General features: G+C 49.5%; 1 protein-coding gene and 1 non-coding gene across 2 annotated transcripts in view; one reads left to right on the top strand and one right to left on the bottom strand.

Moving 5' to 3' along the window:
- Positions 1–26476, bottom strand: part of LOC136169841 (uncharacterized) — a 41641-nt gene that overhangs the window by 6370 nt on the left and 8795 nt on the right. Inside the window, exons 8-14 of the mRNA XM_065937996.1 lie at positions 16848–16935; positions 15996–16124; positions 14234–14348; positions 12720–12793; positions 4097–4249; positions 3577–3602; positions 2532–2795 (exon numbers count right to left, since the gene is read on the bottom strand). Of these exons, the coding sequence (XP_065794068.1) occupies positions 2532–2795; positions 3577–3602; positions 4097–4249; positions 12720–12793; positions 14234–14348; positions 15996–16124; positions 16848–16935 (849 nt within the window). The remainder of the gene's footprint in view (positions 1–2531; positions 2796–3576; positions 3603–4096; positions 4250–12719; positions 12794–14233; positions 14349–15995; positions 16125–16847; positions 16936–26476) is intronic.
- Positions 8061–8183, top strand: LOC136170154 (small nucleolar RNA SNORA26). The gene has a single exon (XR_010663595.1). It is a non-coding gene; the product is annotated as a small nucleolar RNA SNORA26 (small nucleolar RNA).

The following is a 26476-nucleotide window of genomic DNA, read 5'->3' as shown; positions in this document are numbered from 1 at the left end:
GTCATAAGGAATTTGATTTAAGTCATACTTGAATGGTCTAGGGGTTTTCCCTACTTTCTTCAGTTTAAGTCTGAATTTGGCAATAAGGAGTTTGTGATCTGAGCCACGGTCAGCTCCTGGTCTTGTTTTTGCTGACTGTATAGAGCTTCTCCATCTTTGGCTGCAAAGAATATAATCAGTCTGATTTTGGTGCTGACCATCTGGTGATGTCCATGTGTAGAGTCTGTCTTGTGTTGCTGGAAGAGGGTATTTTCTATGACCAGTGTGTTCTCTTGGTAAAACTCAATTAGCCTTTGCTCTGCTTCATTCTGTACTCCAAGGCCAAATTTGCCTGTTACTCCAGGTATTTCTTGACTTACTACTTTTGCATTCCAGTCCCCTATAATGAAAAGGACATCTTTTTAGGGTGTTAGTTCTAGAAGGTTTTGTAGGTCTTCATAGAACTTTTTTTTTTTCTTCTTTCATAGAACTTTTCAACCTCAGCTTCTTCAGCATTACTGGTTGGATCATGGACTTGGATTATTGTGATATTGAACGGCTTGCCTTGGAAACGAATAGCAATGCCTCTGTCATTTTTGAGTTTGCATCCAAGCACTGCATTTCGGACTCTTTTGTTGACTGTGAGGGCTACTCCATTTCTTCTAACGGATTCTTGCCCATAGTAGTAGATACAATGATCATCTGAGTTAAAGTCACCCATTCCAGTTCATTTAAGTTTGCTGACTCCTAAAATGTCAATGTTCACTCTTGCCATCTCCTGTTTACCACTTCCAATTTTCCTTGATTCTTGGACCTAACATTCCAGGTTCCTGTGCAATATGGGTCTTTACAACATTGGACTTTACTTCCATCACCAGGCCCATCCACAACTGGGTGTTGTTTTTGCTTTGGCTCTGTCTCCTCATTCTTTCTGGAGTTATTACTCTACTGATCTCCAGTAGCATTTTGGGCATATACCAACCTGGGGAGTTCATCTTTCAGTATCCTACCTTTTCATACATCCTATGCCTTTTCATACTGTTCATGGGGTTCTCGAGGCAAGAATACTGAAGTGGTTTGCTATTCGCTTCTCCAGTGGACCATGTTTTGTCCGAACTCTCCATTGTGACCTGTCCATCTTGAGTGGCCCAGTATGGCGTGGCTCATAGTTTCCGTGAGTTAGACAAGGCTGTGGTCCATGTGATCAGATTGGTTAGTTTTCTGTGACTGTGGTTTTCATTCTCTCTGCCCTCTGATGGAGAGGGTAAGAGGTTTATGGAAGCTTCCTGATGGGAGAGACTGACTGAGGGGTAACTGGGTCTTGTTCTGATGGGCGGGGCCGTGTTCAGTAAAACTTTAACCCAATTTTCTGTTGACGGGTGGGGCTGTGTTCCCTCCCTGTTATTTGACCTGAGGCCATGGACTGCAGCAAAACAGGCTCCCCCGTCCCTCACCAACTCCCGGAGCTTGCTCAAACTCATGTGCATCGCCATCTGTGATCCCATCCAGCCATCTCATCCTCTGTCGTCCCCTTCTTCTCCTGCCTTCAATCTTTCCCAGCATCAGGGTCTTTTCCAATGAGTCAGCTCTTCGCATCAGGTGGCCAAAGTAATGGAGTTTCAGCTTCAGCATCAGTCCTTCCAATGAATATTCAAGGTTGATTTCCTTTAGTATTGACTGGTTGGATCTCCTTGCAGTCCAAGGGACCCTGAAGAGTCTTCTCCTGCATCACAGTTCGAAAGCATCAATTCTTCCACACTCTGTCTTCTTTTTATGGTCCAACTCTCATATCTGTACATAACTACTGAAAAAATCATAGCTTTTATTATACGGACCTTGGTTGGCAAAGTGATGTATCTGCTTTTTAATATGCTGTCTAGGTTTGCTTTTCTTCCAAGGAGCAAGCGTCTTTTAACTTCATGGCTGCTGCCACTGTCCACAGTGATTTTGGAGCCCAGGAAAATAAAGTCTGTCACTGTTTCCATTGTTTCCCCTTCTATTTGCCATGAAGTGATGGGACCGGATGACATGATCTTAGTTTTCTGAATGTTGAGTTTTAAGCCAACTTTTTCACTCTCCTCTATCACTGTCATCAAGAAGCTTTTTAGTTCCTCTTCACTTTCTCCCATTAGAGTGGTAGCATCTGCACATCTAAGGTTGCAGATACTTACCTGCACTAGATTTCAGCTTGTGATTCATCCGGTCCAGCATTTCGCATGCGACACTCTGCACAGCAGTTAAATAAGCAGGGTGACACCATACAGCCTTCACACAAGTCCTTCCCAATTTTGAAACAGTGCGTTGCTCCTTGTCCAGTTCTAACTGTTGCTTCTTGCCCTGCATACAGGTTTCTCAGGAGGTAGGTCAGGCGGTCTGGTGTTGCCATGTAGGACCATGAGACACTACAATCCGCGTTCAGACACCCACCCCCTGCGCGGGTGTGGGCAGGTTCCGGCAGCCCAGGAGACGGAGCTGGGAACTCGGCAGGAGCCCCGCACATAGCCCTGCGGCGGTGAGCGCTCCGCCGCGAGGCGGGGCCCTGGTGCACTCACCGGATGGTCTGAGCTCCTGCTCCTAGACATCAGTGGAGGTAGATGGCTCTGACTGGCCGTGGTCCTGGGGGCCTCGGGAATTCGGGCCTGCTCTTCTGGCTCCCGTGGCGCTGCTAGACTTCCGTTGGCGCACGGCGGCGGCTCAGCACTTCCAGGGCTCCCGGAGGCCAGCGGGGCTGAGTTCCTCCTCAACTCTAGGCCGGCGCCCCCACCCGGGGCTGGTGGGCCACTCTCAAGGTCGCTGGACTGGCCGGTTCCTGGGGACTAAAGGATAAAGACATTCTTTCTGGTGACAGGAGCCTGTAGGCCAAGCCCTTCTCAAGCCACTTTAGGGAACAAATGAACTCTGACAGGTAAGCGAGCGTGTGCAATTTCAGAAAGGAATACTGCCGGGGCTCAGGTTCCTCTCTACCACCAGCTTCTGGGGGTCCCAGGTCAACTGGTGGGGGGGCTGGATGGTGGTCCCCAAAGATACATTCCCATCCTCACCCCTAGAACTTGTGAGAGGGCCTGTGTAGAAATAGCTCTGTGCAGCCGAGGTTCCACTGCGTAAGACTGGGACCTATATTCCGAGGCCAGGGTCCTTACAAGGAGAGACTCAGAGACAAGCTTACAGCGGGAGAGGCCGAGGGAAGACGGCCAGAAGTAGAGCGATCCCGCACCAACTGAGGAGCGCCAGGCACGTGCAGCCCCCACTAGGAGCAGCAAGGAAGGACCCTCCCCCGGAGCACCCAGGGGACCACCCTGCCAAGCCGTTACTTCAGATCTCTGGCTTCCAGACTGTGGGAACAGAAGTGCCGCACGTTTTAAGTCCCCCTCTATCCGGATCTGTCTGCAGCCCCAGGCACCCACAGGATGCCCCTGTCCCCTTTGCTTCAGCAGAATCCAAGTAAACCAGAACAGATGTTCAACGGCCCAGGTGAGGTGGGCGCAGACGCCATCGCACAGGCCAGGTGTGGACGCAGGTGGGAAGGCCTGGGGCTGCCCCGCCCACCCTGGGATGTCTCCTGGGGCTCCCCTGGACAAATCCCAGGGCAACACTTACATAGCCACTTCGCATATTCCGACTTCCTGCAGATCAAAGAGGAGAGAGAAATGAAAACAAATCATATTACCTGTTATAGTGACATCTCTGAGCGAGAGGAAGTACTTTAAATTTACAACAAAGAAAGTGTATATACAGTTACAGCAAAAAAAAAAAATCGACTGGAACATCAGTGCAGCTGGGAAAACAGGAGGGGCAGTGACTCGGTAAGCCTCCCCAGCATGCATGGCTGCCTCCCCAGGACCCCCGTGGCTGCAGCAGCACCAGTTTGTTCCTGCTTCCAGGCCCAGGGTGCCCGGGACACCCTGTGTCCAGCCGCTGACCTGGCCCTGCATGTCGGGAGGCACACAGCAGGTGGCTCTGAGCTCACACACACGTGAGGCCCCAAGTGAGAGTGTGAACTGATCTGAATTTTATACCAGAGGCTCCTGCCCGGTCACACCGACCCCAGACCCCTTCTCTGAGCTCCCGAAGCTCTTGTTGACCTAGCTTCCTCCAGGTCAACACGACTCTGACCAACCTGTTCTTCTACAGCTGACAACAAAATAGCGTCTAACAATTGCGCCGATGATGATGAAGAAGATGACGATGAAGATGACGATGAAGACGGAGAAGATGGTAGTGCAAGTGTGCACGTCCACACCCATGCAGGCCCATGGTGGCCCCGGGTTTCCTGGAAGGAAGCAAAACAGAGGGTGCTGTCAGAGGGTCAGGCACGCTTTCCTCACCCAAGTGACGGGCGCAGCACCAGTGCGCTCCAGACCGCCACGCACTCCTTCTCTGTCGCTGACAGCTGCCATGACCCCCCCCAGTGGGAGGCACCCAGGCTCACCCTTCCTGCTCACACGGAACCCTGGGTCCAAGGCCGTGGGGGATCTTGCTCTGGTCCCTCGAAGCAGCAGCAGGTATCACCTGCCAGCAGGGCAGCAAGCCTGCGTCCCGGACGTGGCTCAGGGGAGCCTGGGGGCAGCTGCAGATACACCCCTGGGCCAGCAGGCGGCAGAGCCCGGAGGGGCCTGGCAGGGGTGGACGGCCAGTCCTCCCGGCACCCAAGCTGGGCCACGCTGGCCCAAGGGACAGGGTAGGGTCCGCCCTGGGGAGGCGCGAGGCACGAGCAGCGGGCTGTCTCCTCACGCTGCTGAGCTCCCAGCACCCACAGGAGCTGCGGTCACACAGACACCGGGCGCAGCGCAGGCCCACCAGAGCTCGGCACGCTCGGCCGCCCTAATGCGCTGTCACCACGGAGCGAGCAGGAAGGAGCAAGGCGTCCACGCAGCACTCTGCTTAAGGCTTTTCTTTATTCCTCATTCTGTCTTACTTCTGGTGTTAAGAGAGCCTTTAAAAGTGTTTGCAGGTTACAGAGGGAACCTACCTCAAGATAATAATGGCCATTGCAACAATCCCACAGCAAACATTGTACTCAATGAAAAGATGAACGCATTTCCTCTAAGATCAGGAACAGACAAGGATACCCACTCTCACCACTAATATTCAACATCGTCTTAGAAGTCCTTACCACAGCAAACAGAGAAGAAGAAAAAAATAAATGGAATCCAAATTGGAGAAGAAGTGAAACTGTCATTGTTTACAGAGAAAACCCTAAAGATGCTACAGAAAACTACTAGAGCTCATCAATGAATCTGGTAAAGTTGCAGGATACAAAATTAATACACTGAAATCTCTTGCATTCCAACACACCTACAATGAAAGATTAGAAAAAGAAATCAAGGAAACAATCCCATTTACCACCACATTAAAAGGAATACAATACTGAGGAATAAACCTACCTAAGGAGGCAAAAGATGTATACTCTGAAAACTATAAGTTACTGATGAAAGAAATAGAAGATGACAAAAACAAATGGAGAGATATCCCATGTTCCTGGATTGGAAGACCAAACATTGTGAACGCAACTGTATCACTCAAAGCAGTCTACAAATTCAATGCAAGCCCTATCAAATTATCAATGGCAATTTTCACAGAATCAGGACAAAAAATCCTACAATTTGTATGGAAACACAAAAGACCCCAACTTGCCAAAGCAATCTTGAGAAAGAAGAATGGAGCTAGAGGAATAAGGTCCCTGACTATACTACAAAGTTGCAGTCATCAAAACAGCATGGTGCTCACACAAAAACAGAGACTAATGGAATCGCACAGAAAGTCCAGAGAAAAACCCGGCACCTGTGGCCGCCTGACCTCTGACAAAAAAGGCAAAAATACACAATGCAGCAAAGACAGTCTCTCTAAAAAGCGGTGAAGGGAAAACTGGACAGTTAAACATAACAGAATGAAAGCAGAACACTCTATAACACTGTACACAACAATAAACTCAAAATGGATTACAGACCTAAATGTAAGGCTGAATGCTATAAAATTCTTATAGGAAAACGTAGGCAGAAGAGGCAATGGTACACCTCGCGGTAAGATCTTTTCTGATCCACCTCCTAGAATGATAAAAACAAAAAAACAAACAAATGGGACCTAGTTAAACTTAAAAGCTTTTCACAGTAAAGGAAACTATAGGCAAAATGAAAAAAAAAAAAACAGCCTTCAGAATGAAAGAGAATATTTGCAAAGAAAGTAACAGACAAGGGATTAATCTCCAAAACATACGAACAGCTTATGCAGTTTGCACCAAAAAAAACAAACAAATCTATCAAAAAATGGGTGGAAGATCTAAACAGACATTTCTCTGAGGAAGACACACAGATGGCTAAAAAGTACCCGAGAAGATGCCGACATCACTAATTACTAGAGAAATACAGATCAAAACTGCCATCAACTATCATTTCACACCATTCAGAATGGGCATCAGCAAACACTCTACAAACAATAAATGCAGCAGAGGGCCTGGACAAATGGGAAACCTCCTACACTCATCTTGGAATGTGTAGCTGTACAGCCACTGTGGAGAATAGTGTAGAGGTTCCTTAAAAAACTATGAATAGAACTCTGACATGATCCAGTGATCCCATTTCTGGGCACATAGCCAGAGAAAACTCTTATTTGAAAAGATACATGCATCCCAATGCTCATAGCATGACTGTTCACAACAGCCTAGACATGGAAGCAACATTAATGTCCATCAGAGAATGGACAAAAAAAACGTGGTACATACTTAAAATGGAGTATTACTCAGTCACTAAAAAGAACAAAATAATGCTATTTACAAAATGGAATATTACTCAGCCACTAAAAAGAACAAAATAAGGCTATTTACAGGAATATTGATGGACCTACAGACTGTCATACTGAATGAAATAAGTCAGAGAAGGAGAAATATTGTATGACATCCCTTATATATGGAATCTAGAAAGAAAGGATACAAATGAACTTATTTACAACACAGAAACAGATTCACAGAATGAATTTAAGGTTGCTAGGGAGGGGAAGACACAGGAGAAGGGATAGTTAGGGAGCCTGGGATCCACATGTATCTGCTGCTGAAATTTAAAATGGATAACCAACAAGGTCCTGCTGAACTGCACAGACAAATGTGCTGGGTGTTACACGGCAGCCTGGATGGGAGGGGACTTTGGGAGAGAGTCTGTTAGTCGCTCAGTCGTGTCCAGCTCTTTGTGACCCCATGGAATGTAGCCCATCAGGCTCCTCTGTCCACAGAATTCTCCAGGCAAAGATACTGGAGTGGGATGCCATTTCCTTCTCCGTTGGGAGAGAATGGATGCATGGATATGTATAGCCAAGTCCCTTTGTTGTCCACCTGAAACTATAATGCCAACAAAGGTCCATCTGGTCAAGGCTATGGTTTCTCCAGTGGTCGTCTATGGATGTGAGAGTTGGACCATAAAGAAAGCTGCGCACCAAAGAATTGATGCTTTTGAACTGTGGCGTTGGAGAAGACTCTTGAGAGTCCCTTGGACTGCAAGGAGAGCCAACCAGTCCATCCTAAAGGAGGTCAGTCCTGGGTGTTCATTGGCAGGACTGATGCTGAAGCTGAAACTCCAATACTTTGGCCACCTGATGCAAAGAATTGACTCCTTAGAAAAGACCCTGATGCTGGGAAAGATTGAAGGCGGGAGAAGCAGATAACAGAGGATGAGATGGTTGTATGGTGTCACCGACTCAATGGACATGAGTTTGAGCAAGCTCCGGGAGTTGGTGATGGTCAGGGAGGCCTGGCGTGATGGAGTCCATGGGGTTGCAAAGAGGCAGACACAACTGAACCACTGAACTGAACTGAAAACTGTAATTGGCTATACTCCAACGTGGCTTCCCAGGTGACACAGAGTTAAGGGATCTGTCTGCCAAAGTAAGAGACCTGGGTTCCATCCCTCAGTCGGGAAGGTCCCAGGGAGAAGGAAATGACAACCCACTCCAGTATTCTTGCCTGGAGAAGTCCATGGACAGAGGAGCCCGGCGGACTGCAGTCCATGGGGTCGCAGAGCGTTGGACATGACTTAGTAACTGTGTGTGCACACGTGCAAACTCCAACATAAAACGAAAAGTTATTGCCCTTTCCAGTGCCCTTTTAAGGCTGACGCAGTGCCTTAAGAGGCTAAGGCAGGAGGGTAAAGAAAGTCTCCATAAAACCCAGAGAAGAGATTTTTAGAACTCCTCTCTGAATCCTGTCTGGAGTCACAACTGAACCGGAAGATTTTAAGTCTTAGCACTTACTAGTATGTGTATAGTTAATACCAAAGTCATTAAATTTAAACTTGACCTTCAAAAAATAAATAAACTTACTGCGATAATTAAAAAATAAATAAATAAATAAAGCCAAAAAAAAAAAAAAAAAAACACGAAAAGTTAAACAAAAAACAAGGAATGGATTACGAAGATGTGGTACATACACGCTCTGGAATATTACTCAGCCATAAAAAGAAAATAACGCCATCTGCAGCAACATGCATGGACAGAGAGACTGTCACACTGAGTGAAATAAGAAGGAGAAAGACAATTATATGGTATCAACTGTAGGTGAAATCTACAAGACGGTTACAAATGAACTTACCTACAAAACAGAAGTAGAGTTACAGATGCAAAATCCAGCTGCTAGTTACCAGTATCTCTGTGTGTGTGGGAGGGGGGCGGGGATAGAGCGGGAGAAGGCGAATGACACACAGACGCTTCTATATATGAAACAGATAGCTAATAAGGATCTGCTGCGTAACACAGGGAACCCTACTCAGTACCCTGTGAAGATCCATATGGGAAAATAATCTCAACAAGAGTGGACACAGGATTTCCCTGGTGGTACACTGGCTAAGAATTAAGTCTGCTAATGAATGGGACACAGGTTCACTCGCTGGTCCGGGAAGATTCCACATGCCCTAGGATACCTAAGCCCGTGTATCACAGCTTCTGAAGCCCGTGTACCCTAGAGCCTGTGGTCGGCAACAAAAGACGCTACTGCAATGAGAAGCCCGCATACCAAAACTAGAGGGGAGCCCTGCTCTCTGCAACTAGAGAAAGTCCTCATGCAGCAAGGAAGATGCAGCACAACCAAAAAATTAAACAAATTATCTTTTTTAAACCGATTCACTTTGCTGTACCCCTGAAACCACACAACATTGTAATTCCACTACACTCCAGTAAAAAGTAAAACACTTTTCAGTTATTCACATCAGTGGGAAATCAAGAAGCTTATTTTAAAATGTAAATGTATATGCTGAGTCCAAGGGCGGTCTGATGACCTTGAGGAAGGTGACAAGGGGGACTCGGGCTCCAACGAGAAGGCCAGCAGGAAGGTGGTGCAGACCCTGGAACAGAGAGAAGCCCAGGGGGACACGGCGCTCACTGATGACCCAGTAACACTCAGGGTGGGGAAGAGACTGGATTCAAAACACGATGCGGTGTCGTCCATGTCTGCAGTGGGAAAAACCCCTCGCTCACACCACACAGACACCACTGCGGTCCTGCACAGTGGTAAAGAGAAGCTGCTGGCAGGTCACGAGACAGAACACCTTCTCCAGCTGAGCAAAGGTTTTTCACTCAGGACAGGAAGAACACCGACCCTGGCAGAAAACAGCCACAAGCCTGACCTGGTTAAAATGAAGGACCTTTGTCCACAAGAGGCACAGATACCCCACACAAACAGCTTGTGTCCCACGTTTATAAGTAATTATCAATGTTTCTAGATAAGCATCAAAAATGAGAAAATAAAAACCCAGACAGCCCATATGAAAATGGGCAAGACTTCAGCAGAGACCTGGATGAACCCAGAGATGATCACACGAAGTGATGTCAGCGAGACAAACACCCCGTGAGGTCACCTATCTGAGGAATCTAAAATATGACACAAATGAACTTAGGAAACGAGGGCAGACCCACAGACATAAAAAAACAAACTTATGGCTACCAAAGAAGTAGTGGTGAGAGAAGGATAAATGAGGAGCTAGAGATGAACAGACTCACATCACTGTATACAGAACAGGAAAACAACAAGTCCTACCGTATAGCACAAGGAACTACATTTAGTATCCTGTGATAATAACCACAATGAAAAGGAATATGAACAAGAATATGCATGTATATATTTGCTGTTGCTGCTCAGTCGCTCAGTCACATCCAACTCTTTGGACCCACGGACGGCAGCAAGCCAGGCTTCCCTGTCCTTCACCATCTCCTGGAACTTGCTCAAACTCGTGTCCATTGAGTCGGTGATGCCATCCAACCATCTCATCCTCTGTCATCCCCTTCTCCTCCTGCCTTCAGTCTTTCCCAGCATCAGGGTCTTTTCCAAGGAGTCAGGTCTTCTCATCAGGTGGCCAAAGTATTGGAGTTTCAGCCTCAGCATCAGTGCTTCCAATGAATATTCAGGACTGATTTCCTTTAGGATGGACTGGTTTGATCTGCTTGCAGACCTTGAAGACTCTCAAGAGTCTTCTCCAACACCACAGTTTAAAAGCATCTATTCTTTGGCTCAGCCTTCTTTAAGGTCCAACTCTCACATCCATACATGACTATTGGAAAAACCATAGCTTTGACTATATGTGTGTATATGGGGCTTCCCAGGTGGTGCTGAGTGAGTGAAAGTCGCTCAGTCGTGTCCACCTCTTTGCAACCGTATGGACAATAAAGTCCACGGAATTCTCCAGGCCAGAATACTGGAGTGGGTAGCCTTTCCCTTCTCCAGGGAATCTTCCCAACCCAGGGATTGAACTCAGGTATCCCTCATTGCAGGCGGATTCTTTACCGGCTGAGCCACAAAGGAGGCCCAAGAACACTGGAGTGGGTAGCCTATCCCTTCTCCAGTGGATCTTCCTGATCCAGGAATGGAAACTGTTGGGAGCGGCCGGGACGAGAAAGGAACCTGCAACGCAGCTCTTCCCCTCGAGGTTGTCCCGGGGCCCGGTATGTCCCTTTCCTCCTTCTGTCTTACTGTTGTTGGGCTTTCTATTAATTTTTGGAAATTATAATATAAGTAATAAGGCCTCGCTGGAAAAGTTCAAGTCTTTTTGGAAATGCTTAAGATTGCTCTGGCTCAGGACACGACCATAAACATCAAGTCATAAAAGAAAAGGCCACAGGTATAGTTTGGCTGCTTGCTTAAAAGATTATAATATTCTTGAATAGAAAAGCGTAGAGGCAATCAGATTTAGAAGTAGATGTACTGCTTTAGTTTACTTGCTCGTTGGTTGAAAGGGTTTTCACTATTGCTATTTCCTTGCTGCTACTTGTTCATTGTTTCTCTTTCTTTAAACAACATGGGTTATTATGGGTGTTTTTGTAAAATTAGAAAATGAGGTATATAGGATTTTAATAGAAGACTTACATTAACCAGCTTTATTGCCATTATTTTACTATTAATAGAGGTGTTTTGCTGCTTTAGAGGTGTTTTTGCTGTTTAATAGTTAATCGTTGTAAATTGAGATTTTGTGGTTTCAGGTAAAGAAAAATATCAGGTTTTTCTCATGGTATTATTTTCAGAAATGTCAAACATGTTACTGTAACCCTTCCCATGTATTGTTTTATTGTCCAAAGAATTTACACTATACCTGAGATTTATGAAACATTGTTTTTGTTAGAGTGAGAATGTTAGGCCATTGAGGCAAGAAGATTATGTACGGGACATTTAAGTATAAACCCTGTAATCAGAAACGTTCTAGATGAAGCTTAGGGGAAAAACATGGGGGAAAAATATTGACGGAAGCACAAACCAATATGTGATGTAATATGTGGTGACTTAAGGGGGAGGTAACATTCATTCTATAAAAACTGAGCTATCCTAAAAATTAAAAAAAAAGCTACCTCTTCTACACAACACCTGTGTGTGTGTGTCTGTCTTCTCTCGCCGACGCCGTTCATCCTGAGGGTTCCCCTGGATCCTGCTGGGGCTGGACCCCGGCAGGAGCCGAGGTCTCCTGCATTGCAGGCGGATTCTTGACCAGCTGAGCCATGAGGAAGCAGGCGGCACTAGTGGTAAAGAACCCGCAGGCCAGTGCAGCAGATACAAGAGACGCGGGTTCAGTCCCTGGGTTCGGAAGATCCCCTGGAGGAGGGCATGGCAACCGACTCCAACACTGTTGCCTGGGAGAATCCCCTGAACAGAGGAGCCGGACATGCTGCATTCCATGGGGTCGCAAAGAGTCGGACACGACTGAAGTGACTTGGCATACACACACATATACATGTGTGTGTGTAACTGAGCCACTTTGCACCAATGTAAATCACCAAGACTTCAACTTAAAAAAAGGAAAATAGTCTTGCACAGATTTGCACATACTGAGTAGTGGGGCATCAATTCTGCTGGGGGCATGCACCCAACTCACATTCCTAAGTCCCGTCTGAGGCCCCGCCAAGCAGGGACGTGGCCAGGTGTTGGGATGTCAGGAAGGACAGGTCTCACAGGGCTGTCAGTCCTTCCGCCTGCTACCTGCTCAGTCTAGTGGGCGCAGACTTGAGCCCACACGGCCAGAACTCATGGGACAAGGACAAGGAAGCCATGACTTGTCCACAAGGATTCTGTTTACTCAAGGCAGAGTCTACGAACGATGACCCGTGGCCCACAGCCCACTTTTATGAATAAAGTTTTACTGACACATAGCCGACCACCTCTGATCACAGCCTCTGGCTTATTTACAGCAGCAGAGAGATGAGCTGTGACAGCAGGGGCTTTGGGACCCTCAGAGCCTTGACCTTGGCCTTTACGGATTTAAGAGATGGAATCAGGCCCTTACCTGACTGTGGATTTGTAGCACAAACTGCATCACGTGTGGCATTGCAGGGTTGAAGGACGGCGCTGTCTTCACAGCTGAGAGAAGAATAAAGAAATTGTGAGCATCATTTCCCCTCGCTTGGGCCGACCCAAAGAATCTTACCACCCACCGGTCAGGGGTTAGAGGGACCAACCCAACATCCTCAGCAGGCCCATGAGGTTTCAGGTCACCAGTGTCTGGCATGTGCTGGGCTATCTGGCCCACACCGGATCAATGAGAATAAAACTTAGGAATCTCTGATATAGGGGATAGAGCTCTGTTCGTGTCCCCGGATAGAGCTGTGTGTGTGGCCACGAGGACTGGACCTGCCGTGGCCGTACCTCTGCCAGGAGGGAAAGCAGCCTGAGATGCAGCTCGTGGAGAAGGGGACGAGCCAGAGCTGATCGACCCAGACCTGGAGGCGGTCCTCCCTCTGGACTCGGCAGCATCCTGAGCCAACAGTGCAAGCTGGTCTGAGTTGTATTTAAGCATCTACAAACGCAGGTGATTTTACCAGTGGCTTTACCACTGTGAGTGTCTTCCTCAAAGTCTGCTCCCAATCTAAGCCCACTGGAAACCACAGAATGCAACCTGATGTGCAAACAGGGTCTCTGCAGATGTAATCCTTTAAGAGGAGGTCACACCGGATCAGGGTGGGCCTCAGTCAGTGACCAGCGTCCTCACAAGAGGGAAACTGTATGCACACAGAGAGAAGGCCACGTGAAGATGCTGAGACAGAGCACACGGGAGAAGACCCCTGGAAGGCAGAAGCAGAGACTGAAGCGATGCGTCCACAAGCCACGGAGTGCCAGCAAAGCTGAGGAAGCGAGACAGATTCTTCCCCGAGAGCCTACAGAGGGAGCCTGGCCCTGCTGACACCTCGATTTCCAACTTCCGGTCTCCAGAACTCTGAAAGAATACATTTTTCTTGTTTTTCAAAAGCCTCCCGGTCGTGATGCTTTGTGACATCAAGGGCAGAAAACATGCACTGGCCATCCCATCCGGGCCCCAGGGCTTGGGGGGCGCCCCCTGCCTACAGCTCTCCTCCCCCGGACGTCCTGTGGCTCCATCGGCCATCCCGCCCTCCCTGGCCTCCACTCTAGGGCCCTGCCTCCTGCCGCCCCTCTGTCCCTCATGAGCCCATCACTGCATATGTGCTGGGATGCTCTCCACCACTGCTGGGGCCCAGGCCTGCAATACGGCCCCGCAGGCCACAGCGGGGCTCACAGTCATACATGAGTGAGTGAATGAAGGAAGAAATGAATGAGCGATGACTCCAGTTCGCCCCCACGTGGAAACGTCCAGGTGACTTGTCTGCCTTAATCCTCAGGGCTCCTCACTGGGGCCGGTGCTACCATTAGCCCCATTACACAGATGGGAAAACAGAGGCTCTGGGCCGGGGGTGGCTGAGTAAGTGACCCAAAAACAAACGGGCAGTGAGTGGAGGAGAGGCCCCCACCCAGGCCTGCTGGCCAGCTCCCTCTGCTGAGTGGTACCTGGTGCACCGGATGCAGCTTTCGGCGCAGTCCATGGAGTCGCAGAAGAACCTGCCTTGCTGGCACTGGCACTCCCGGTCGCAGGTCGGGGAGCACTGCTTCACCACTTCCTGATCTGCTGGAGGCGGGCTGAGGGTCAGTCACCGGGGCCTGGGCTCCGTCCTGCTCCCCGGCCACGTCCAGGTTCAGTCAGAGGCTCAGCACATGCGCCCACCTCCAGACCTCACCCCCGCCGGCTGGGTGTGGGAGGAGGAGCGGTGGGTGCCCCAGCGAGCTGGGCTGGGGCAGAGGGCCAACTGCTCAGATACACCCCAAATCAACGTGTCCACTCGTTTCCCCAGGAAGACCAGAACAGCCCTACTCGGCGTGGATCGAGAACGGTCTCTCCCAGCATCGCTGGAGGGTTCTGCCCTTCCACCTGCGAAGGGCTGGGTCCCGGGGCCGCACCCACATCTCGTGTCTGTGCGGCTCTTTCCACGGGGCCAACTCTCTGCCCCCACGTGAACGTCACTCTGCCTCACTGTCTCTGCTCAGAGTCTAATACGAGGGGCAGCTAGGGTGCTATCTTGGTTTTCATCTTCCAAGAAAGAAGGAAGCTGTTCCAGCAGGTGTCAGCACAGCATGTTCAGGACAACTCCTGCTGGGATGTTTTTACCTTTTTTTCTTAATTTTATTTATGCATTTATTTTTGGCCGTGCGGTTCTGCCCTGCTGTGTACACACTCTCTCCAGTTGTGGCAAGCGGGTGCGACTCTTTGCTGTGGCTTCTCATTGTGGTAACTTCTCTTCCTGCAGGGTACGGGCTCTGGGCGTGTGGGCACAGCGGCTGCAGCCCACGGGCTGAGCTGCTCTGGGGCATGTGTGATCTGAGAAGCAGGGGATGAACCTGTGTGCCCCGCATCGGCGGGTCATTCTTAACCACTGGACCACCAGCGAAGTCTCATATTTTTTACCTCTTAAAGATAAAAATTGTATCAGTTTAAAGTCTATGGCAAGATGAACTGATTTATACACTGATATACTGAAGTTTTCATTGGGAATACACAAAAATCTAAGCACCATTCCAGGAAAAACTGACCCTTATAAAACACTCAACGAGGTCCCTAGTGGTCCAGTGGTTAGGACTTGAAGCTTCCACGTCCGGGGCCCAGGTTCAACTCCTGGTCGGGAACTAAGATGTTGCAAGTCACACAGCACAGCCAAAACAAGAGAAAAACAAAACCCTGAGCCTTCTTGCTTACTATATTGTGGTATTTCTCTCTGTATTTGTGCTTCATTAAAGGTAGTTTTTTCACATGTGTATTTACACATGCTTTGCTAGATTTATTCCAAAAATCTTTCTTTTTTTGCCAATGCAAGTGGTATTTTTAAATTACGTTCCAAGGGTGCTGGGGGGAAGGCTGAAGAGCAAGGGGATATAAACATACGCTTAGCTGATTCACAATTTTGTACCGTGGAAACTAACGCACCAATGCGAAGCAATTACACTCCAGTTAAAGACAAATAAAATGGAAAACTACCTATTTAAACAATGTCATCGATACACAGAGATAGAAGAACTTCTGTGTACCATACTGATACTCAGCAAGTCTGAAACCCTAGTGACCTGTAGCTGCTTCTTTAGGCAACACACACCGCATCGTGACCAACAAGCACTCCCTGATGACGGCTCCCGCCGCGCTCCTCTGAGACCATTCACAGCCTTTGGGGAGGTTCCCAGGGGCCGGGTCGACGGGGCATGTGAGCGGGCTGCCACCACTCACCCTCTCTGCACTGGCCGCACGGCACGCACTGGGTCTCCACGCTGGGGTGAGCTCTGAAAGTTCCAGGCTCGCACGGCGAGCAGGCTCCGATGGGGTGGTCCAGGCTTATGGGTCTGCTTACGTAGTAGCCTGCACGAGGTGGGACACGGAGGGGAGGCGGGGACCCCGCCCAGTCAGCTGGAGGAGGTCCCGAGGCACCTGGAGACCAGACCCCCGCACAGTACCCCCCACCCACCCCGTCTCCTGGGAACACTGGACTGATCCCAGGCCACCGGTGTCCGTCCCAGAGACCAGGGACCCGAATCACCCGCCAGCTTTTACCGCGGCCCCCAGCGCGTGAACACTGGAGCAAGGTCACAAGACTTCAAGTCAGACCAGCGGCGTCCCTTTGTTCCTACACGTGGTTCGCGCAGGTGTGCGTGTGAATGCACAGGTGTGTGTGTGTGAACGTCTGTAGCGTGTGCACAGGTGGCTGGGCTGGGGAGCGTGGGGAGGGTACGAGGCTGCGGGTCCAGGCACCAGGTGCTTGGGCTCTGAACCACGGGCCCCTGGAAGGCACAGGTTCCCGGACGAGATGCGGCCTGTGTGCGGGTGTGCGCGACGGGGGATGCCCGTGGGGACGGGACAGCTGCCCCTCACAGAGCGGGCTGGGAAGGGACTGCGCTGATCACATGGGCGTGTGTGTCTGTGTGTGTGGACGGTGTTCAGGGTGCTGGTGGCTGCCAAGGACAGACTCTCCCCCGCCCCAGACAGCCGGGTTCTCCCCGCAGGCTGCCCCCAGCTCTGCTCAAAGGGTCCCCGACCTCCCGTCTCCCAAGCAGGAAGTCTTCCCTGGAAATCACCCAGACTCACCAGCCGGGCAGGCTCTGCTGCAGGAAGGGTTGCCCGGAACCTCATATTCGTCTGGGTGACACGTGGTCTCCCCCGCTGCCATGGTCACCTTGGATGAGAGAGGGGACACGGGCATTTTCAGAAGACGTCTCCGCTCCTGATCGGAGCAGACACCGACACCCGAGCAGGGAGTGTCAGCTCCCCAGGGTACTGCCTCCCTCGTGGAGGGGACGCCATCGGGCAGGCTCAGGCCGGGTCTTTCCTCGGCCTCCTTGCGGCTCCACTCACAGTATGGAGCAGGGTTATGTGGGGAACACGCCCCTTCATCCCCAAATGCGTGTGGATCTGTTGACACCTCCGTGGCTGACGTCTATACCCTGGGCCTGGTCAGAAGCAGACACTTTGTGGTCGTGATCCTTTGGAATTTACGAGTCTTTGATCTTCTTCTGGCATACAGTTCATGTTTTCAGCAGTTGCACATAGACTCTGCCGAGAAAGGACACTGTCTATGTGTTGGGAACGGGGGCCTGAGCGTCTGTGTATCTGAAAGTGTACATCATGGCGCACGTGAACGTGCACACACAGCGACACAGAGGAGCCCGTCAATTACAAGGTCCCAATCACTGCACATCCGCACTGACCTCCTATCCTGCTCGACTCCTTGGCTTGGAGGGACATTAAGCTCTCGTGCCAAGTTTGTGGACTCTAGATTTCATCGTGTAATTACGTCATTCTTTGCTCTCTGTATTTTGAGGTGTTACTATTTATATACGGTTTCACATTTGTTTCTCTAGGACAGTTGAGCCTCAGTTGTTTGCTGAATTCAGTGTTTCTGAACTTGCCTACTTGATGAAATGTGTTCATTACGCCCAAGTCAAGACCCCAGATGCCTTCCTGGGCGTGGCCCAGAAGGGGAAGAGTCCATCCTCAACACAACCTGGAAACACAGGTCTCCAGCTGGGTCCACCCAGGCGCCGCTGCCTTCCTGGGCCAGCTCTCGGTGTAGACAAGTAGCCTTTCTGCAGCCCAGTTTTCATGCCTTTGTTTGGTTGTGATCCTGATGTTTAAAATGGTCTCCTAGGGTCCATCGGTTAAGACTTCGCGTTTCCACTACAGGGGGCACGGGTACCATCCCTGGCCGAGGAACTAAGATCAAGCATGCCGTGAGGCTCGGCAGAAAGGAAAGGAAAGCAAGGTCTCCAAGCCAGTCTCACCTGGTGTTCTGAAGGACAGAAGGCTGTGTCTACACATGTAGAAAAAATGCATCTTTACTTTGTACAGGCAGGCCATACAGTGCCACTGGCCGTGAGTTCCCAGGTAGTGAATTAAGGCTATATTAAATCAGGCGTCTTCAAACAGAAACACAAGAAGCAAGATTATATACTGACAGGCTGGTGACAACGTGCTGACAGAGGCTCATAGGAACCTAACCGTGGTTTCCTCTACAGATGTGGTCTGCGTGGTTAATTCTGTGCTCAAAGCGATCCTATCACAGGTGAAAGCAGAATGCAGGATCCGCTGCTACCTCCTCTGAGGCTTCCCCCTCTGGTCACCGAGTCGGGGATGCCCTCTAGCCTGCACGCTCCCCGATCTGACTGAGGCGATGCTGTCAGTGAGAATACGCCTGGCTCATGCCCTGTCTGTCCGCCTGCACTCCAGGGGGCTGTTTCTGCCGTGAGACTGTCTCTCAGGCACAGCTCTGAACAATGCTGCGTCACTAGACTTTTCTAATTCATCCTGATAATTCACAAATGAGTTTAACCTGCTTATGTGCACTGGCTTCGCACTCTCAGTCGATCTCTACCATCTCCTCTTCTGTCCCTGATATCACATTTTCTCTGTGACTTCTTTTCTTCCTTTCTTTTCCGACTTCTGCTTCCCTTATGCCCTCTGTCTTCCCAGATCCTTTTACTTTTTTTTGCCCCCTGATGGCAAACACGCTATTTGTATTTTTTTCTGATTTATTTTTCACCTTAGTAAAAATGAAGCAAAAACTCAGAGAGAAAAAGTACTTGAATAGCTTTAAAGAAGAAAATCTACTTAACAAAAAAGTAAACGATGATTCTTCTCTCGAATCATCAATAAACGCTAACATTCATAAATGAAAGTATGAGAGAAAAGAACAGTTACATGATTTCAAAGCAACTCCACATAAGATACTTGGTAACGACACAGGAAACAGTGAATTTACAGCAAAGAAACGTGGCAGCCAGCGCCTGAATCAGGCCACCAGAACCCGACGTCACCGAGACAGTGTTTTCACTGCAAGTGAGAAGCCATGAGATAAAGCCAAATCGAGAAACACGCTCATATATGATCCGTCAGCGCCGTTCAACCATGCTAAGGCTACAGAATAAAGAGATAGTTCCATGGAGATTATATATGAGTTCATTCAGTTTTTTAAAAATTCAACTCACGTAATGAGCAACTGCACAGAGGGTGCTTTCAGTAAGGATGCACCGCTAAACAAGCTGGTAGACTCTCTCACCAGCTTAGCCAAGCGGATTTTCCTGACGAGGTAAACACCGCACCAATGACCAGACAACAATGACGGTTCAAGAGTCAGAGAGAGGGCTTCCTCGGCACTCCAGGGCTGAGCCTCGAGCTTCCAATGCGGGCGAGGTGAGTTTGACCCTGGTCGGGGAACTAATCCCACAGGCTGGGAAATAAAAGGAAAAGAGAGAGGAACAAACAGCCCAAAGGCAGTTAGGACGGGATGTAAAGAAACACAGTCAAGTTGAGGAGTGAGTCAAGAAGGGTCTCATAGAAGCGAAATTTTATTTTCTGAAGAAATATACTTCGGACTGCTTCAGAGGAGAAACCAATTATTTTGAAATCTTTAAGAGATAACTAATCTGTGCCCATTACTCTCAGGGTGGAGGACAAACAAATGGGTGTCAGACTTGGACCATAAAGAAACGATGCAGTCACACTGTGGGGCTGAGAAGACTCTTGAGAGGCCCTTGGACAGCAAAGAGATAAACCAGGCAATCCTAAAGGAAATCAACCCTGAATACCCTTTGGAAGGACTGTTGTTGACGCTGAAGCTCCAATACTTTGGCCACCTGACGGGAAGGGCTGATTCAATGGAAAAGACCCTGATGCTGGGAAAGATGGAGGGCAGGAGGAGAAGGGGACGACAGGATGAGGTGGTTGGACGGCATCACGGAGTCAGTGGACACGAGTTTGAGCAAACTCAGGGAGATAGTGAAGGACAAGGAAGCCTGGTGCGCTACAGTCCACGGGGTCGCAAAGACTTGGACACGACTTAGAGGCTGAACAACAACAATAAATGAGACTACTGAAACTACAAGCAAGGGTGAGGGGATCATGAGGTTCAGGGGGGAAGAAATGAATGCAAAGCGTTTCTTTTTATCCACAGTTTCACCAACAGGTTTGTGTTTAAAAGTTAAACAAAATGGGATAAATCCATACAATGGAATATTATGGATGAGCCTTGAAAAGCATGAATGATTCTTGAAAACCTTATGCTAAGTAAAAGAAGTCAATCATAAAGCTCGTGTATTTTATGATTTCATTCATATGAAATGTTTAGAATCGGGAAACTAGAAACTAGAGACAAAGAGTAGATTAGTGGCTGCTTAGGGTGAGGGGGGATGGGGAGATGTGGTCAGTCGCTCAGTCGTGTTGGACTCTCTGCGACCCCATGGACTGTAGCCCGCCAGGCTCCTCTGTCCATGGGGATTCTCCAGGCAAGAATACTGGAGTGGGTTGCCATGCCCTCCTCCAGGGGATCTTCCTAACCCAGAGATCCAACTGCGGTCTCCTTCATTGCAGGTGGATTCTTTACCTTCTGAACCACCAGGGAAACAAAATGAGGAGATAGGAGTTGATAAAAAAAAGGATTTCTTTTTGAGGGGAAAAATGTTCTAAAATAGACTGTGGTGATGGTTACACAGATCATGAAAATACAAAAAAAAAAAAAGTATTTAAATGGGCGGAATTGTATGACGTGTGAATTACTATTTTTTTAATACATTTTTATTGAGTTAGCTGTTGGCCGTGCTGGGTCCTCACGGCTGCACGTGGGCCTTCTCTGGCTGCTGCCCGTGGCGCCTGCTCTCTGGCTGCAGCGGCGTCTCTCATTGCAGAGCGCAGGCTCTAGAGCCTGGGCCCAGTAACGTGGCACTCAGGCGTAGCTTTCCTGTGGCGTGCGGAACCTTCCTAGATCAGGTATCGTTCCCTGCATTGCAAGGTGGACCCTTAACCACTGGACCACCAGGGAAGCCCTGATGTGTGAATTATTTCTCAAGAAAGCTGCTTTTTAAAAGTTAAATAAAAAAAGAACATAGAGAGGCTTAGAAAAGACTCCAACTCTACTCGAGGACTTCAGTGGGACACTGGGAAAAATCTGAAGGTGGTCTGCAGACCCACCAGCACCAGTTCCCCACCCCCTCCCATTTTCAGCAAAAGTATCACAAGGCAATCAAAAGAAACAGGAAAGAATGGCCTACTCAGAGGAAAAAAAATCAAACCTGATAGAAACCATTCCTGGGCAAGACCAGACGGCAGAGCTACAAAACAAAACTCTAAACCAACCGTCTTAGAGATGCTCAAAGAGCTAAAGGAACAGGGACCAAGTCAGCAGAACAATGCATGAACATAAAAAGGACATCAATAAGGACAGAGGAAACTGAAAAGGAAGTTAACAAGGAAACCTGGAGTGAAAGTACAGTAACTGAAATGCACAATTCACTACAGGGATTCAAAAGTATGTGTGAGCAGGCAAAAGATAAGAGTCAGGGAGCATTGAGGCAAGACATTTGATAACCGAAAGAAAAAAGATTTAAAAAACTAAACACCACCTAGAGGACTTCCAGCACCGTCAGGGGAGCCAACATATGAACTGTGAGGCCTCAGGAAGAGGAGGGAGGGAGAAAAAGGGGGCAGAGAGATTATTAGAACAAACAACGGCCTAAAACATCCTAAATTTGATACAGGATATAAATCTAAGAGGCTAATCAAACTCTCAGTAGGATGCATTCAAACAGAATCACATTGAATCATCTAATCAAACTGTCCCAAGACAAAGAAAATCTTGAAATCAGCAAGACAGAAATGATAGGAACCCTCAATCAGATTACTAGATGTCCCATCAGAAACCACAGATTCAAGATGGCAATATACTGATATATTCAAGATGCTAAAAAAAGGAAACAAAAACCTTGTTCCCTAGAACTCTATATCCAGCAATACTGGGAGTTTGTTGACATGCAGCCTGCCCTGGAAGAAATGCTAAAGTGAGTCTGGCTGAAACAGAAGGTCACTACACAGTAACTCAGGCTTACATGAAGAGAGAAAGGGGAAACGCACGGACGTTAGAAAAGGGAGTGTTATGATCCCGGTGTGTAACTCACCGTTTACTTCCCACACAATTTTTTTTTTTTTTTTGGTGACCCTCATCTCTCTTTGGTATGTGTACATGCCCATCTCTCTGTAACCCTATGGACTGCAGCCCACCAGGCTCCTCTCCTTGGTATTTACCAGGCAAGAATACTGGAGTAGGTTGCCGTTTCCTCCTCCAAGGGCTCTTCCTGACTCAGGGATCGAACCCACATCTCTTGCATCTCCTGCACTGGCAGGCAGATTCTTTACCACTGAGTCACCTGGGAAGCCCCACTTTTCTACATATTTTAAAGGCAAATGCATAAAACAATTATTCATCTATGTTTTATGCACAGAACATAAATATGTCATTTTGTGACATTAAAAAATTGTTAGCATCAAAAATAAATCTGGCAAAAATACAGGGTACAAAATCAACACAAGAAATTAAATGCATTTCAACATACTAACAGTGAACAATTAAGAAAAGAAATAAAGAAACTTAATCCATTTACTATAGCATCAAAATAAATAAAACAGTGAAAAATTAACTGAAGCAAGGTGAAAGATGTAAACAGAAAAGTATAAATAGTCCTTAAAGAAAACATAAATAAGTGTAAGGACACCCTATGTTCATTGGCTGGAAGACTTAACATTGTGAAGATGTCAGTACTGTGCAAAGTGATTTAAAGATTCAATAGAATCCCTTTCAAAATCCCAATGAATTTTTTTTTGCACAAAGAAAAATCCACACAGAAACTCATACGGAGTCTCAAGAGACCCAGAATAACCAAAAGGGTCTTGAAAAAAAAAAGAACAAAGTTAGAGAATTTGAAACTTACTGCAGGGATACAATAATCAAAACAGTTGTCCGGCTGCTCAGTCCTGTCCGACTCTGCGACCCCATGGACTGTAGCCTATCAGGCTCCTCTGTCCATGGGATTTCCCAGGCATGAATATTGGAGTGGGTTTACATTTAGGTACTTGCATAAGACAAATATCTGGAATAGGACAGAGCCCAAAACCAGCCCTCATGTATGTGGTCAAGTGATTTTTGACAAGAGCGCCAAGACCATTTCATGGGGAAAGAACAGTCTTTAGAGGAAATGGTATTGAGAAAACTAGACATCTACGTGCAAAAAAATGGAGTTAGACCCTTGCTATTGTTCAGTGGCTCAGTCGTGTCCGACTCTTCAAGACCCCGTGGACTGCAGCACGCCAGGCTTCCCTGTCCTTCATCATCTCCTGGAGCTTGCTCAAATTCATGTCCATTGAGTCAGTGATGTGACCCCATGGACTATGCAGCCCATGGAATTCTCCAGGCCACAATACTGGAGTGGGTAGTCTTTCCCTTCTCCAGGGGATCTTCCCAACCCAAGAATCAACCCAGTTCTCCCACACTGCAGGTGGATTCTTTACCAGCTGAGCCACAAGGGAAGCACAAAAAAAAAAAAAAAAAAAAGATATCACTATAAAAACTGCTGGAAGAAAATCTGGGAGAAAACAGGAAGCTAAAAGCACAGTCAGAGAGGACAAACTGATCAACTGGATTTCATCAGAATAGAAAATTTCTACAAAAGATGGGGTTAGAATGAAGAGACCAGCCACAAATTTGGACAAAACCTTTGAAAAGCGTATATCTGACCAAAGATTTATATCCAAAGCACATAAAGAATACTTAAAACTGGACAATCAGAAGAAAAAAAAAAAAAAAAACAAGAAAATGAGCAAAAGATTAATACAGATACGTCACCAAGAAAGATGTATGACTGGCCAACAGGCAGATAAAAAGGGACCAAAGCATCTTCCCTGGGGGCAAAACACAAGGAAGCCGGCATGAGTCACACACTGGACCATTTAAGTTTAAGAGGACCTTGGCCCCGCGGAGAGGGCTGAGGCTGTGGCTGGCTTGCACCGGGCGTCACCGCGGGTTTCCGCTGTCTCAACCCCCGCCCCCACGGCCCCGGCGCCCCCTTCTCCTCCCGCTCCCCCACCCCCCCTTCCCATCTCCGCCGGTCTCCTCCGCGCCCGGCCGGTCTTCTCCGCGCCCGTCCGCCGCCCCGGCGCCCCCCGCCGCGCCCTTCCTCCGCCAGCCCCCCTCAGCGCTCCCCCGCAGGCAGAATGGGCGCAGCAGGCTGGACCGCGCATGGGGCTCAGGATGGGGAAGATTCCCCGCTGGGTATCTGGGTGCGGGGTGTTACCGGCTTCCTTTCCGGTGAAACTCGCGCTTCATCCAAGTTTTTCTTCTAGGGTCCCCCGGCCGGTTCCAGCCTCACTGGGGCGCGCCCGGCACGCCGTCCTCCCCGGATCTCCGGATCCTCCCACCCCGAGCCCGCAGCCCAGGCCCCGGCCCCGCCACTACCGTCCCACCTGATTCCAGAGCACGAACCGGACGACAGCCAGCTTCCAGACCATTGTGACGCTGCCGAGGACCCAGCGGCCCTTAAATAGGCAGACTTGGCACCGCCCCCTCCGCAGCGTGACACCGCGGCCGCCCAATCGGGAGCGGGGATCCCGGCGCCGGGCGTCCGTAAGGACCGCCCTTTCTGCTTCCCGCCGGCGAGTCACGCGGGGTGGGGTGAGGGGCGCGAGGCTGCGGTGAGGGGCTGTCGCGTACAGCGGCCCTGCGCTTCCTGCCCGCACCTCCAGCCCCGCTTGCACGCCCGGGGCCCAGGCCCCAGGCCCCAGCCCCCAGCCCAGCCCGGGCGGCCCCGCGGCGCGCGCGCCCTCGCGCCCAGATGCCCCGGGGCTCCGGCGAGTGCTCGGAGGCTGCTGCAAACCTCACGTCTGTCTCCCCTCCCCCCTCGACCCCTCGGATCCTCCGAGCAGCTGCTTAGAGCCGGGTGGGTGGGATGCCCTGCAATGGATGAGAGGATTCAGGGGGGTGAGACCCTTCCTTCCTGCGGTGAGCAGCATAGAGCCCAGCACACCAACGGGGGTCGGGGGGGCGGTGAGGCCCCTTCACTCCTGCACCTCCGCCAGCGTCCCGCGCCCCGCCCGCGCCTAGAATCCCATGCTCCAGGAGGGGCCGGCCAGCTGTTGGGTCTCTGAGCCCTGAACGGACTCAGCATCTGCTAGAAAGTCTTTCTACTAGAAGTTGCTGTCAGTTCCCCCAAAGCGGTGACAAGGTGAGGGGACCGTCACAGGGAAAATTCCTCCTGCTGCTCTGGGGAACCTAGACGGCAGGGTGTGGCCCTGGGCCCAGGCCCTCCTGAGTTTCCACCCTCCCTGACCGCCATTCCATCCTCTTCCTGCCCAGCTGCCCTGGGACACTGGCCAGCCACTGGATGGGCCAGGAAGGCGGTGCTGAGTGGGGTGGGGTGGGGTGCAAAGCACAGCTCTGAACCCCGCATCATTCTAGATTTTTCACCACCAGCATCTAGATGCCCAAGAGTTGACCTGACGGACCCAGAAACCAAGTCCAGGTCCTCACTGCTTGGAGGAACTGCCTGACACAGAAGCGCACCCTAACCATCTATCTGGGCATTGGCCACCTGGTCCCCTGGGACTATGCCCACCCAGCTTTCTTGTCATTGTTGATTTAGACGAGTTCTCGGCCTACCAAGGACAGGAAGAGAATTCTGGAGGAGGCTCCGAGGCTGCAGGGGCTGGGGGTTGGAGGGGCTGGTGGCCCAGTCTGCCCTGAAAGGCCCAGGATTCAAGACAGGTGGCCCAGGGCGTCAGGTAGAGAACAGGTGGAGGACATGGTGCCTGGGGGTGGGTATGTTCTAGGAAGGCCTCTGGGTCCTGCTTGGTTATAGTTCCAACTCCCTGACGTTCTGAGTAGAAGCAAAATGATGGAGCCAGTAAAAGGATCAGTGGTTACTGGGGGCCGGTGGGAGGGGGAGGGATGGAAAAGTGAATTAATCTATTCACATATAACCATAGAGATCTTAGGATGGTGAATTATTCTGTGACCCTGTAAATGTAGAAACATGGCCTAAGCATTCGTCTAAACCTGTAGAATGTACAACACGATGGGTGTACCCTAATGTACACTAAGGACTTTGCGCGCATGTATGCTCTGTGTCCTCATGGAAAGCTGGCTGTGTCCCCACGGAGGCCAGGCATCCAGTGTATGTGTGGATTCCTACCTCACATCGTAGGGGCTTCCCTTGTGGCTCAGCTGGTAAAGAATTCGCCTGCAATGCGGGAGACCTGGGTTTGATCCCTGGGTTGGGAAGATCCCCTGGAGAAGGAAATGGCAACCCACTCCAGCATTCTGGCCTGGAGAATCCCATGGACTATACCGTCAATGGGATCGCAAAGAGTCAGACATGACTGAGCGACTTTCACACTCACCT

Source organism: Muntiacus reevesi, chromosome 5 (genome assembly GCF_963930625.1).
Source record: "Muntiacus reevesi chromosome 5, mMunRee1.1, whole genome shotgun sequence".
Lineage (NCBI taxonomy): Eukaryota > Metazoa > Chordata > Mammalia > Artiodactyla > Cervidae > Muntiacus > Muntiacus reevesi.
This window is presented reverse-complemented; position numbering and strand designations above follow the sequence as displayed.